The sequence below is a fragment of the Nuphar pumila genome, chromosome 4, assembly GCF_984573655.1.
Source record: "Nuphar pumila chromosome 4, dmNupPumi1.hap1.1, whole genome shotgun sequence".
Taxonomy (NCBI): domain Eukaryota; kingdom Viridiplantae; phylum Streptophyta; class Magnoliopsida; order Nymphaeales; family Nymphaeaceae; genus Nuphar; species Nuphar pumila.
Genome location: NC_143252.1, coordinates 21794434 through 21810120, shown reverse-complemented (window position 1 = coordinate 21810120; position 15687 = coordinate 21794434). Strand labels below are relative to the sequence as shown.

The 15687-nt window shown below is 34.7% G+C and overlaps 1 protein-coding gene across 1 annotated transcript in view; it reads right to left on the bottom strand.

Moving 5' to 3' along the window:
• Window positions 1–15687, bottom strand: part of LOC149839615 (alpha-taxilin-like protein) — a 152695-nt gene that overhangs the window by 71362 nt on the left and 65646 nt on the right. The window contains exon 7 of the mRNA XM_090002677.1: window positions 3689–3753. Coding sequence (XP_089858803.1) covers window positions 3689–3753 — 65 coding nt within the window. The remainder of the gene's footprint in view (window positions 1–3688; window positions 3754–15687) is intronic.

Below are 15687 nucleotides of genomic sequence, written 5' to 3'. Positions count from 1 at the left end.
AATTGTTTTTAAATCAATATCATGCTTTGAAACTGATTTTAAAATACGCTTTCGGTATAACTATATCCGAACGGCTAAACTGGGAAATCGGATAGTGTGAAACGCATAGTTTCGTGTTCCTACATGATTTAAGATTACTATATCCTTGTTTCCAGCACGATTGAATAAATATTTATTTTCTTTCATGTGTTTACAGTATGAATCATGTTCCTACAAATTTATTTCATGTGTTCTATAATGATTTTGCATGCTAGTATTTTAAACTAGATAATATGTGCATAAATCATGAGATATATTGATAGTATAGGATCCGATGCATGATTTAGGTTCATATAACATTTTTATGGGTCTACATGGTGTTTAGGTACAATATATATGGAGACCTAAAAATTTGGGAGGTGTCTCAAAAAAAAATTTGGGCCCAATGGTGTAATGGAATTGAGGGTTATGGCTCTTGTAACACAAGACAAAAAATTTGTCCTATGTGCAGAGCAAATTTCGATAATCGGTTTTGCAAAAAAATCAATAAATCAATGGTTTGGTGTTTATGGCTAATTTTTGGATATATTATGATTATTATGTGGATGAATCTGAAAAAATAATAGAAAAATCAAATTCATTAATTGAGAATCCCAGAGTCTGTCATGTAAAATTCAAGATTGTGCAGAAAATATGGATCGGGAAGTGTCTCAGATAGGATCCAGTCCAGAAAATACAAAAAAATCATATGATGGATTTTTTCAGTAAAATCGGATGATTTTGAAAGCTAACACATATCTATCACCAAAAAAAATGAGAAATTGAAAATTTACCTAGATTGAGGTTGATGTTAGTTTCTTTGAGGAACTAATTTCTGCATTTTTCTATTAGAGCAAAAAAACAGGTTCAATCTGTGATTTACTTCAATCAAACGAAAATAGATTTTTTATGATCTGTCACTTGGGTCTGAAAACTAACACCTAAGGGTGTGACCACAAATTTTGGTGGGTCTAATTCTATTCTGTGTATTTACGAGCATTTGATTTATTTCAATTCCATTGATGGTTTGATTCTAATAATTCTTGTCTTACATGTTTGTATTGAGAAATGTAACCCGCCCAAGGCTTGAACCACGTTTAAAAGAGTTTCTGTTATTTTTCTTGAAAATCGTGTAGAGATTTTTTTAAAAAAAAAATCCCTAAATTTTTTGTTTCAAAAACTCTGGCGTTACATATCTATTTAAAATTTTGCTTTCCCTTTTTTGACAAACAACTTTTTCCTCACCACTAATATCTTTCGCCCCCTCCCCAACCCCCAAACACCTTTTAAATCTTCTTTTTCCTCAATTTATTTAAAAAAGTCAATGTTCATCAAGGCTGGTTAAGAAAATTGAGAGGAAAAGGCTCTTATACTTCCTCAATTTAGAAGACCAATGATGCAGTATTTCACAGCAAGACAAGGATAAAAAAGGCCAGTTTCTTACACTAACCAGAGTTTCGTTATTAGTGTTATACATATTTATTTATTTATTCTTGTTGTTTTCATTTGTATGTATATACATTCTTTTAGAATGTATTTTAGGATATTTATGTAATTTCTTGTTTTTTCTTATGCATTTTTTATTTTTAATATAATGCCCATAAGGGGCACTTTTTACTTTCATTTTCTAGCCGTTGGGCTAGTCCAACAACCATCCTCTGTGTATATATGGGCTTTTGCCCTCTTTTGATGCTATGCTTCTCTTAAGCATTTAATAATAAATATTATTTTTATATTGTACTCTCTTGTGCGCTTTATGTAGTGCTTGTATGCACTTTGTGGCTTTGTAAGTGCCCCCGGTGGCTTTTGTTATTTTGCCCATTAGTGGGTTTGTGCCTTTGTATTCTTGAAGACAGTTCATTACAATTAGTAAAACGTGTTGTTTTAACAGCAGTTTTTGGTTAACTTTGGGAGAAGGTAGGTACACTTCTAACAATTCTAAAAACGGACAGAAATGATGTGTTCTTTTAAACATTTCCTTTTATTTATCAAACCTACAGTACATGTTATTTAGTTATTTAAACAAGACTTACTCTCGGAAAAGCATATCTCAACAAAATGCAAATTAACCTCTTAGAAAATCACAAAAGTACAGATGGTGGTTCTATAAAAGAGAGGGCACTCAAAGAATTATGAAGTTTGTAAGGAATAGGAAAAATTGGTGATCTTGTAGCATTCTCTAAAAGTTCAGGATGTCAGTAACACCTATATAGATGTGAAGATGAACCAGAGTTACTGGAAGCTTCTTAGGTAGGTGGGAAGCTCGCTTCCCTGAAACTCGCTTCGGAAGCGCGATACTCCTCGCTTCCGAAACTTCATGGAAATCTCGATTCCCCCACGCTTCTTCCATGCTTCCTACATGCATGGTCTATGCTTCCTATATGCTTTTCTCACATTTTTTTTTTCATATTTTTCATGTATTTCCTCTCACTTCCCATGTACATTCTCTAAATTGGTGACCTTCATTGTTAGATTTTAACAAAAATTTAACTCTTTTAGTGAAAAATCATGAAATATAAGAATGATCAGTTTTATTTTAGTTTTTATTTGTTTCTTGTTCGATTCCTATTCAGTTACCACATTGCTTCATTTTTTATTCATATTTCTCTTTCAAATTGATACTTCGCTTCCCGCTTCCTATAAATTTTAAAATGCCTTGCTCCTCGCTTTCGCTTCCCGTATTGTTTCCTGCTTCCGCTTCCTAGTTTGGAAACCTTGAGATGAACATACATATACAAACATAAGTGTGTAATGTGAAACATAAACGCAAGAAAAAAGAGGTAAATTAGGACCAGGGAAAAAATAAACAAAGAGGGGGCAAGGAGAAGACAGTGAAGTGAAGAAAAGAGTATGAAAATGTGACAAACAAACAAGTGGGCATTGGCTATTGAGACTTTGAAGAGTGATGAAGCATAAGAAGATCAAGGAGCATTAGGGAATATAATCATGAGGCTAACATTTTCAGATGGTGCGATGGCATGATCATCAAGAGTAAGGAACAACCCAAGAGATCCTATTTTTCTTGGCTACACCCATTTTCTGTCACTGTCCTTTGCATTTGATGCATTATTTTGTTAAATTGTGACTTCCTTGTACCATTAAGTTTTTCTTTGCTTTTCATCTTTTCTTCCAGATCTTCATTTTGCTATGTATCCTATCTGGCTTGGAACAACTCTTAGGTTTGTTTTGGCTGAACAGATCTTTGTGGTTTGCTAGTTTTGGTTTTCCCATTTTGCCAATTTTTGCATTAATCTATCTTCAAACTACTTGGCTTAAGTAGTGAAAGATTTGACGAAAAAAAAACATAAAACATCTCCTCTCTTTCTTTTGTACCCTTTTTGCTACGCATGCAGGAAGATAGAAACTGATGTGATTGAAACTAGAACCCCATTGAATAAGATAGTGTGACTCTAGTGTTCTAGTTGTCAAATTGAATGCTAATATCAATTCACATTTTCATTAAATAAAGTGGACCACTTATAATATAGAGAGTACACAATAAAATAAGCAAAGAAAATTAGAAATATCCTCAAGAACACAAACAGTATAGAAAGCAACACGATGCAATGGAAAACAAATCAAAATACATACACAAATCTTCAACATGATTTAGGCACTCTAAAATGCCCAACAAATGAAATAAAGGAGGATGGCGCTCATGACATCTTACATTTCATTCTCCTTAAGTTGAGAAAGGTATTCTTCCTTTTGCTCTTCCAATTTGTTGCTCACATCCTTGTATTGTATATAACAAATCCAGAAAAATTAAATAGCAAAAAAAGGAAAGCAAACAAAAAGGTCGTGTGACATATAGCCAATGCCTTTTGACTTACCACAAATCCACATAATCTCTTAACAGAGCTAAGAACATACAAAGAAAAGAAAAAGACACTCGAACATGTTGATTTTGCAAAAGACTCAAAGTTGCAAATGAAAGTGAATAATAACATCTATGTTACAGGGACACAGCAAAAAGGAAACAGGACACACCATACTTGTATGCCTTTTCATTAAAAATAGTTACAGAAAAAGATGCAACTGAGAGTGAATTGGAGTATCCCTGTGCCATAGAATAGCATAGACATGCAAAATGACATTGCCAAGATAGAAACTGCAGATGCAAATAATGACAGCATTGTGTTTCAAAGACATTAATTACAAAAAATTGAAGACCAATATAATTCCAGAATCCAGAACATGAAAAGAAATCATCAAATAGCAAGGTCAACAGGGCTAATATATATATATATATATATATATATATATATATATATATATATATATATATATATATATATATATATATATATATATATATATATATCATGTACGTCATTAAAAAGAAAATCGACAGCATGTAATAATCAGCCTCATAGAACAGGAAATCGACATGCCTATTTTAACTGAAACAAATCGTTAAATCTGAATATGTATATGTCTATACATATTCAGATACATGAATCAACATATCGATAAATACATATTCAAATTTTTTATTCATACGGGAAATTGCCATCCACAAAAACAATGATTATATATATATATAAAGAATCAAATTTTTCTCTTTTTCATCTAATATTTATACATAAAATCAATTTATATGTATTTCTTCCTGTGAGAACCTGGAGAGAAACCCGTACCTTAATCGTAACATAGAAAAAGACCGGAAAATCGATGGATGTATGAAGAAAACATATTTTTCTTCTCTTTTTCCTTCCTTTTCTCTCTTCTCTTTTCTCTCTCTCTCTCTTTCTTTCTATTCCTTTTCTCTCATATGATTTTGGGTTCTCCTCTTTTTTTCTCTCTCTAGAATACGATTTTCTAGAGAGAGAGAGATCTACCCTTATATTATTTAGTTAATATTTTATCTCCTTTATTTTTATTTTAAATTTTATCTTAATCTAGAAGGTGACGTCCCCTCTAGAGAAGGCTAAGCTTAAGCAGAGTTCTACTTTATGTAGAACTTTACATTATCCTCTAAATTATCCATTTTATTAATTATTTTATTTAATATAATATTCTAAGAATATTTCAGAGGGTGTCGCCCTTCTTTGGAAGTCTCCCTAGAGTAGAGTTCTACTCCAGAGAGTTCTACTCTAGGTAGAACTCTACCTACCCAATTTAATTTTCAAGTTGAATTTAAAGTTTTAAATTAGCCATTTATGGATTTCATGTAACGCCCCCAAAATCCTAGACTTGTAACTTTTTACGAAAAGTTTGAAAGCTTTGTAATCATTCCTTTATCAGAGTTTTAAATAGTAATTCAGCAGAAAAATGGTGTTTTTGAAATAACAAGTCAACGAACCTTGAGCGCATTACTTGCAAAACATTTCCTTTACACAGCAGATTTGAAACTCCATACATTCAAAACCAAATAGAGTAAAAATGCACTTTTAGTAATTTAGAGTTTATACAAAAAAAGAATTTTCAAAGAAACCCTTATGCAAAATTATAGAAATGTCCCCAGGAGCGAAACATCATATTGATACCATCACGTCATCGTGCCATCGCTTGTCGTACCATCCTAATCATTACCTGTACCCATAAGACGGGTCAGTTTAATGAAAAACTAGTAGGTGCATAAGTATGACAATATAGATCAAATCTAGCATAAACATTTAATTCATACATAATATATAATTCAACAAGTAATGTAGACAATTCTAGCATATGCATTTAATTCATACATGATACGTAATTCAACAAGTAATGTAGACAATTTTAGCATATGCATTTAATTCATACATGATACGCAATTCAACAAGTGATGTGAGCAAGATAACTTTGTTTCAATATTAGTTGTCCTACAGGTACGCACAAGTGTGAAACGTAGAAACAACTGAGACTAATCAGGAGGTTTATTATGCCATGTATTTTCGATACCTCGGATAGCTAACTGAGTCCGCTCCTAAGGGAACAGTCGGTGACCGAGAGAGGATTCCCCAAAGGCCACTCGTTCAAGGGATGCATCCAACTTTTGCAGAAGTCCATGGGATCTACCACCTAAGATAATTTTTGGTAGTCCCGTCCCCTAACTCTGATGACAGGGGACACCGAGTCATTTTCCTGAGGGGTGGTTGTTAACAACCTGTCCATCGGAGTTTTTGTACCATTCCATCCTCTCCCTTGATGGGTGGTTGTTAACATTCTTCATGCTCTGGTCTTTCAAACCAGCTCAAGCATCTTGCCTGTGAAGGCGATCATCACCATTATGTGATTTCAACAATGTCATTTGCATGCTTCGATGTTATCTCAATCTTCTCATCCGATCATCGTAGTACTAAAGTATCTTCAACAAGATACTATGATCAAGACCTTAATATTCTTGATAACAAATATGTGCACACATGCACAATAAGAACACTTAGAACACTTGTGTATAAAAGCACAAAATCACAAACTCTCACAAATGCACAAAAGGCATAAAAATAAATATTCAAACTTTATTAGAAGCTTGGGCTTTGACTCAAAAGCCATCGGAATACAAGAGGGGAGAGGCCCCTATTTATAACCAAACAAGGAGCCACATAGGGGGCTTCCAAGAGAGTCGTTGGGAGCCCCCAACGGTCACATATGTGACCGTTGGAGGCACCCCAACGACTCTTTGGGAAGCCTCCCTATGTGGCACAAAATAAAAAAAATAAAAAAGAAAAAGAAGAAAAATAAAAGAATGAAAAAAGTTACAATCATATTCCAAAATGGAATATGCGTAAAATAAGTATTTACAGAAATACCCTTTTTGGGTGAACAAAGAGACAAAAAAGAAATATATATATGTATATAGAGAGAGAGATACATATACATATATACATAGTAGATATGTATATGTATCTCTCTCTCTCTCTATATATATATATATATGAATATATATATATATACGGGATTACAAGGTTGATACATAATTTAACACCCCCCCCCCCTCAAACTTAGGGCATGATGACCGAAAGTTTGCCAAGAAGAAAGTTGAATTGAGGTGCACATAAGGCTTTGGTGAAAAAGTCTGCCAACTGATATTCTAAAGTAACATATGGTAGATCAATGACTCCTTTTAGATAGGTTTCACGAACATAGTGAGAGTCCATTTCAATGTGCTTAGTCCACTCGTGGAAAGTATGATTTTTGGCAATGTAAATTGCACTCTTGTTATCACAGCATAGCTTAGTGGGTCCTTCAATAGTGATCCCCATGTCTTCAAGCAGCTGATGGATCCATACAATTTCCATGATAGTAGTTGTCATTGCACGATATTCGGCTTCAGTTGATGATAGAGACACTTTTTGTTGCTTCTTACATCTCCACGAAATCAATGAGTCTTCTAAGAACACACAAAAACCAGTGGTAGAGTGACGGTTATTTGGGTTACCTCCCCAATCAGAGTCAGTGTAAGCAATTAAATTTAAATCAGAAGAAGAGGACAAAAAAAACTCCCTTATTTAGAGTACTCTTTATGTATCTTACGACTCGCAAGATGGCACTCATGTGAACGGAAGTTGGTGCATGCTGAAACTGGCTTGCAGTATGGACTGCATGAGAGATATCTGGTCTGGTGATACTCAGATACATTAATGAACCAACAAGCTGTTTGTAGGGAGTAGGGTCTGAAAGGAGAACACCATCATCAATCTTCATTTTAGCTCCTACTATAGCAGGAGTTTCACAAACCTTTTCATCTGTAATACCTGATCTGTCAATGATCTCAGAAGCAAGCTTAGCTTGAGATAAGAAATACCCTCTATGAGAGTATGCTACTTCAATACCCAAGAAATAAGTCAGAAAACCCAGATCAGACATTTCAAACTTATCTTTCAACATTGATTTTATGCTCTTAACCCCTTTAGAATCACTACCAGTTATGAGCATGTCATCCACATACAACAGTAAAATGACAATACCTGCATTGGATTTTCTAACAAACAAAGCAGTATCAATAAAACAAGATGAAAACCATTTTCTATCATTACGGAATTAAACCTATCATACCAAGCCTTGGGGGCTTGTTTCAAACCATAAAGTATTTTTCGAAGGCGAAGCACCTTTCCTTTAGGAGTCTCTATTCCAGGAGGAGCATCCATATATACTTCTTCAATTAGATCTCCGTTTAGAAATACATTCTTAACATCCATTTGATAGATGTTTCATTTGTTGATTGAGGCAACAGTTATAAGACATCGGACAGTAACCATTCGAGCTACTGGAGCAAAGGTCTCCTCATAATCAATCTCATATTCTTGACTATACCCCTTTGCAACCAGTCGAGCCTTATATCTTTCGATGGATCCATCACTCTTAGTCTTAACCTTAAATACCCATTTACACCCTATTGTTTTATTACCTCTAGGAAGGTCTTGAAATTACCATGTCTTGGCTCTTCTCAGAGCTCCGAGTTCATTATCTATGGCGGCTATTCATTCAGGACATTTTTGTGCTTCCTCGAAGTTTCTAGGTTCTATGTAAGAATGAATGGCGCTTAGACAGGCTCTATGTTTAGGTGAGAATGATTCATATGAAATGAACTTAGAAGGAGTGTTTCTATGTCTTTCGGTCCTACGAAGGTTCTCCTCACTTTGAGGAGCATTCCTACTAGCATCATCATATCTTTCAATGGCACTTCTGAAGGTGTTTCTATCTCTATGAGTATAGGTGATGGGATCCCTAGGAGATTCCTCATCGACATGTTGAGGAAATGGAGAGGACACAGGACTGGTTTCCCTGGTTTCATTATCACTTGAGTCATTCTGATTTCACTCATCATCTTTAGTATCATCACTTTCAGTTAGCAGATCAAATAAAAAAGAATGATCTATATTTTCGTCATTAGATTCAAGGTTTTCGAAACCACTAAGATTTTTCAAAAAACTACAGGTGGCCCTATGGACCTCTTTGTGAATAAAGAAGCACGACAAACCACAATAAACATTGTTTTCAAAAGGGATGAAAGAAAAAATGTATGTCATGTTATTGATAGACTTTTTTATTCAAATGCCTTATCATTTAATCTTTGTAATAGTCCATATTTTAGTGCAATGGTAGAAGTTATTGCAAATTATGAGTGAGGGTTTAAATTGCCTTCATATCACGAGATCAGAACGTGGATTTTGAAGAATGAGGTAGATTGTACTCACGAAATTTTAAAAGAATTCAAAAAGGAATGGCCAAAAGTTGGTTGTAGCATTATGGCAGATGGTTGGACAGATGGAAAAAAAAGAAACTTAATTAATTTTCTTGTGAACAGCTCATCTGGAACAGTATTTTTAAAGTTGTTGACATTAGAGACATGGAAAAAACTGATGCAAATTTGTGTAAGTTGTTTGAAGAAGTTCTTAAAGAAGTTTGTGAAAGTAATGTGGTGCAATTCATTACAGATACAACAACAACAACGCCTTCATCCCAAAACAATTGGGGTCGGCGATATAAACCAAAAAAGAAAATCATTCTGGGTCTTCCACATGAATCCTTTTCCTCCAATCATTTCTATCTGATGTCATGTCCTCGGTGAGGTTCAAAGCATTCATATCCTTTCCTATCATCTCTATCCAAGTCTTCTTAGGCCTACCCTGACCTCTTTTAACTAATATATTTTCCCATTTCTCCATCCTTCTAATTGGAGCATCATTAGGTCTTCGTCGAATATGTCCAAACCACCGTAAACGATTCTCTCTCATCTTATTTTCAATGGGTGCAACGCCTACCTTCTTACGTATCTCCTCGTTCTGAATCTTATCTTTTATTGTATTTCCACACATCCATCTAAGCATACACATCTCAGCTACACTCATTTTTTGAATATGATGTCTCTTGGCAGCCCAACATTCTGTACCATATAGTAAAGTGGGCCTAATAGTCGTCCTATAAAACTTTCCCTTCAACTGCAATGGCATTCTACGATCGCACAACACTCCAGTTGCACTTTTCCATTTCATCCACCCAACCTTTATCCTATGATTTACATCTCCATCAATTTCTCCATACGTTTGAATGATAGATCTCAAATATTTGAAACAATCATCCACCGGTATTTCTTGCTCACCAAGCTTCACTACACTCCCATCACTACTTCGTTTCTTACTAAACTGACATTCCATATATTTTGTCTTACTCTTACTCAACTTAAAACCTCTTGCTTTCAATGTTTGTCTCCATAATTCTAACTTAGCATTAACCCCAACTCTAGACTCATCAATCAAAACAATATCATCGGCAAACAACATACACCACGACACATTTTCTTGAATTGATCTCGTAAGCTCATCCATCACTATAGCAAATAGGAAAGGGCTTAAAGCAGATCCTTGATGTAACCCAACCGTTATAGGAAAATTGGTTGTCACCCCTCCACAAGTGCGGACATTGGTTACTACTCCTTCATACATATCTTTAATTATACTAATGTAAGAAAAACATCTTTCTTCATCATTGTCCACCAGAGAACGTCCCTAGGTACTCTATCGTATGCCTTCTCCAAATCAATAAAAACTATATGCAGATCTTTGTTCCTCTCTCTATATCTCTCAATAAGTTGTCTAAGAAGATGTGTAGCTTTCATAGTTGATCTTCCAGGCATAAAACCAAATTGATTCTCCGATATCATGACAACCTTCCTCAACTTAGACTCAATCACCCTCTCCCAAAGTTTCATAGTATGACTCATGAGTTTTATACCACGATAGTTTGTGCAATCTTGTATATCACCCTTATTCTTATATAGAGGCACCAAAGTACTCTTCCTCCACTCATTAGGCATCTTATTTGTCCGCCAAATCTTGTTAAAAAGATTTGTCAACCATTCTAAACCTTTTTCTCCCAAGCATTTTCAAGTCTCGATAGGTATGCCATCTGGGCCAACTGCCCTTCCTGATTTCATTTTCTTCAAAGCCTTTTCTGCACCAAATTATGTGGCAACTGAAAATATGCTAACAATAGGAAAAACATGTTTTTGGACACCATGTGTGGCATATTGCTTGGATCTTATGTTAGAAGATATTGGAAAGATATCAATTTTTAAAGATACAGTGGAAAAGGCAAAAAAAAATTACAAGATATATTTATAGTCATGCATGGGTATTAAATATGATGAGAAAGTTCACAAAGAAGAACGAACTTCTACGCCCAGTCGTCACTCGTTTTGCCACAACATATCTCACGCTTCATAGTATTGGATGTTATAAGAAAGAGTTGAAGTCGATGTTCTTATCTTCAAATTTTAGATCTAATTACTATAAGAAATTAGATGCTAAGAACATTTCTTATATTGTTCTTAATGATCATAAGTTTTGGGTTGCTATATCATATGCAATTAAAGTTATACTGCTTCTCGTGAAAGAGTTGTGATTAGTTGATGCAGATGAACCTGCTATGGGATTTTTATACGAGGTAATGGATAAAGCAAAAGAGAAAATTGCTTCAAACCTTGACAAGGTTGAAAGAAAATATAAACCTATTTGGGATATCATTGATAGACGATGGGACTTGCAACTTAATAAGCCTTTACATGCAGCTGCCTATTATTTAAATCAACATTTTCAATATGCTGACAACTTCAATACAGATGGAGAAGTTATGAGTGGCTTTTATGATTGTGTTGAGAAATTGGTTTTTGATGCTAATGTTCGGTTGAAAATTACAATACAAATTGATGCATTTAAAAAGGCAAAGGAGTTGTTTGGTAGAGAGGCAACTGTTATAACAAGAAAATTAAAAAGTCCTGTTAAGTTTGCAATTATGTTGTTATTTGTTAATATTTTTTTATGTTTTGGTTAATTATGACATTCTTAATATTTTTATCAATTTTCTATTATTTTATTTGAATGTGGCTGATCGGTAGAGTTCATTTGGGCACGAAAATCCTGAGTTGATGAATTTTGCAATTCGAATTCTAAGTTTGACATGTAGTGCATCGGGCTGTGAGAGGAATTGGAGTACTTTCTCATTGGTTTGTAACTTTGTATTTTATTTGTGAAATACATTTTTATAAGTGTAATTATCTTATAATTGATTATCAGTGATTTGAAATTATAGGTGCATATAAAATGGAGGGATAAACTTGAACAAGAGAAGATGAATGCATTGGTTTTTGTAACGTACAATATGAAATTAAGAGAGAAATATGAGGAGAAAGGCTGTTAAAATGTAAAACTGTACATATATGTATATATAATAATATTATATTATTATATATATATAAATACATTTTTAATTTCTTTCTTTTCTGTATTTTTTTCCCTTTATTTTTATTTTTTGTCTTTATGTCATCTAGTTCAGTTTGAACTAGAATGACTGTTGCTAGTCAAGTCCTGTCCAGACTTGACTAGCAATAGAGCTGTTGGACTGACACAGTCCAACAACTCTTAATAGAGCTGTTGGACTGACACATTCCAACAGCTCTAAATAGAGCTGTTGGACTGTGCCCAACAGCTCTATTGAGTCCTCTTTCAGCTGTGTATATAAAGGGGTGCAGCCCCTCTTGTATTTCACTCCAATGCTTCTTAAGCAATTGGTTTTTCATATCAATAAAGAATACATTTTTATTTTTATTTTGTTTCCAGTTATACCCTTTTTAAGGGTTATGCTTTAGTGTCATTCTTGACACTTGCTCTTGTTAATCAAAGCTCGTGTTTCGAAGATCCCCATTTCATTTCATGGTATCAAAGCCGCGGAAGTACTAAATCTTGAGGAAAAGCTGCCTCGGTTTCCGTGCCCGTTTGCAAAAGTGTTCGCCACTTGAAGAGAAGTGTTTTATCACTTCATTGGAGAAGATTTCACATCTTGTTGTATTGTTTTTTCTTTCTTTCTCATTTTCCTTCTTGTTTCTCTTCTATCCCTATTCTTTCTCTCCTTGTAATCGATGGATGACAATGATAAAGTCACCATCATGCCTATGAAACTAAGCGATACGAACTATGTAACATGGGCTTCAATCATGAAGCACCATATATGGGGAAAAGGCTTATGGGGATTGTGGATGGTTCCGATTCGGAACCTAAGCTATCTCTTACTAAAAAGGAGGGAGATAAAGACGTCCCTCTATCGGAAGAAGAGAAAATCAAGGCTATTGTCTCATACGAGAAGAAATGGAAAGAATGGAGAATATCTCATGCGAAGATAATGTCATGGCTTATCAATAGCGTTGACATTAAAAAATGTTCAAGTCTTGCCAAATTTGATCATGCCGATAAGGCATGGGAATACCTTAAGAATATGTATTCCCTTAAAGATATTGCACACGTGTGCAACCTCCAAGAAAAAGTTCGAATGATGACACAAGGAGACAAAACTATTCGTGAATATTACAATGGGTTGTCCGAACTTTGGGAAGAACTTTCCCTTTTAGAACCAAAGTGGCATTGTGCCGAAGACATCGAGCTTCGTCAGAAACAACTCGATGTTGAACATTTTTACCAGTTTATCACTGGATTAAGGCCGGAATTTGAAACCACTAAATCGGCCCTACTTCACCGGGGAAAAATTCCTTCTATTGTTGAAACTATTGAAGAGTTAACAATGGAAGAAAATCGTCTCCGGAAAGGTTCTTTAAAAATTGAAGATGATTCCGTTTTAGCCGTGTCTAGACCAGGGAATCATGTTCGATCATATAGGCCTCCTCACTTTAACCGACAAAATGGTGACTATGATAAGAAGAAAGTTATTTGTCATCACTGTCATGAACCGGGACACTACAGGCCACAATGTCCCAAACTTAAGGAGCTGAGAGAAAAAAGAGCTGCAATTGCTGAATCGGAGCCTAAAGATCAGGATGCGCCAGTTTCCCTGGCCCAACTAATGGAGATCCTTCAGCCTCTCATCAAAGGTGCCTCTTCCTCATCTGAAGCTTCAACCGGCGCAGCAGCCTCATCTTTTTCTGATTTAGGTAAAATTTCTTGGCTTCTTGACTCTGGTGCATCTTTTCATATGACCCCAAATAATCAAAGTCTATCCAAATGTGTTAAAAATAAAACAAGTGTGTCAAAGGTCTTTACTGCTGATGGGACTTCTCTTGAAATAGAAGGAATAGGAGATTTTGAAAAAATTTATAAAACAAAAATTTTTTTTATTCCAGAAATTAGACATGTTCCCAAATTAAATTTAAATCTTTTATCTGTATCTCAAATTTCTGATTATGGGTGTAATATTTTTTTTTCTTCTCATGGTTGTTGGGTACAGGATCGCCAGTCAGGCAAGCTGATTGGGGAAGGCCATAGAGAAGGAGGACTCTATTACATGGATTTTTTGGAAATGCCGAAGAAAGCTTTTTGTTATAATATTCAAAAAATAGAGTTGGAACTGTGGCATAAGAGACTTGGTCACCCACATATAGCCAAAATCCAACATTTTCCAAATCTAGGGAAATTTTGTAACTCTGAATCATTTGATTGTAAAGATTGTATTCTCGGCAAAATGAAAAGATTACCATTTCAGAACAGAACCTTTTTCTCTTCAAGACCACTTGAATTAATACACTCGGATGTTTGGGGTCCTGCACCAGTAATTTCTAAAGGAGGATTTGTTTACTATGTTATTTTTGTCGATGATTTCTCCCGACATACGTGGATGTACTTTCTCAAACATAAGTCAGAAGTATTTTCATACTTTCAAACTTTTCATAATATGGTTAAAAACAAATTTCAAAATGATATTACTATTTTTCGCACAGATTCAGGGGGAGAGTTTTTATCCACAGATTTTCAAAATTATCTTAAATTGCATGGCATCACACATCAAAGATCTTGTCCTTATACACCTCAACAAAATGGACTGGCAGAACGAAAACATCGCCATATTATAGAAACCACTAGAACTTTATTAATAGCAAATCAGGTCCCTAAAGACTTTTGGGCAGAAGCTGCCTTAACTGCCACCTATCTCATTAATAGGATGCCATCTTCTTCGTTACAAAATATCACTCCCATTGAAAAACTTATGAACATTTCTCCAGACTACTCTAGATTAAGAATATTTGGGTGCAAATGTTTCATATTTACTGACAAAAATGATAAACTTTCCCCTCATGCGATTCCCTGTGCCTTTTTAGGATATGCTGAAAACCAGAAAGGTTATAGATGTTTTGACTTCAAAAATAATAAACTATATGTGTCTAGAAATGTTTCCTTTCTTGAAAAGGAGAGCTTCTTTGATTTTAGAAAATTAAAAGACGTCACTGAGTACTCCTTTTTGCTAGATCTAACATCAACATCTGATGAATATGACCTTGATTGTAACTTTGATGATGATCCAAGAATTATTGATCTTAATGTTGAAAATGAAGAAGTTCATAGAGATACTAGTATTCAATATTCCAGGCGACAAGAGTCTAATACTCCATGTGCACTTGAGAAATATTCTAACATTCCAACTAGACAATCATCCCGAATCTCGAGGCCTCCAGGAAAGTTTGTATCATACGAGTCTTTCTCACCCACATATAGGGCAGTTATTGCATTAATTCACTCATATGAAGAACCATCCACATATTTTCAAGCAAAAAATGATATCAAATGGATAGAAGCCATGAAAGTTGAATTAGATGCACTTGAAAAGGCTTCTACATGGAATATTCAAGATCTTCCTCCAGGGAAGAAAACTATAGGATGTCGATGGGTTTATAAAATTAAAACCAAGAGTGATGGTACTCTTGAAAGATATAAAGCCCGTTTAGTAGCCAAAGGTTATGCCCAA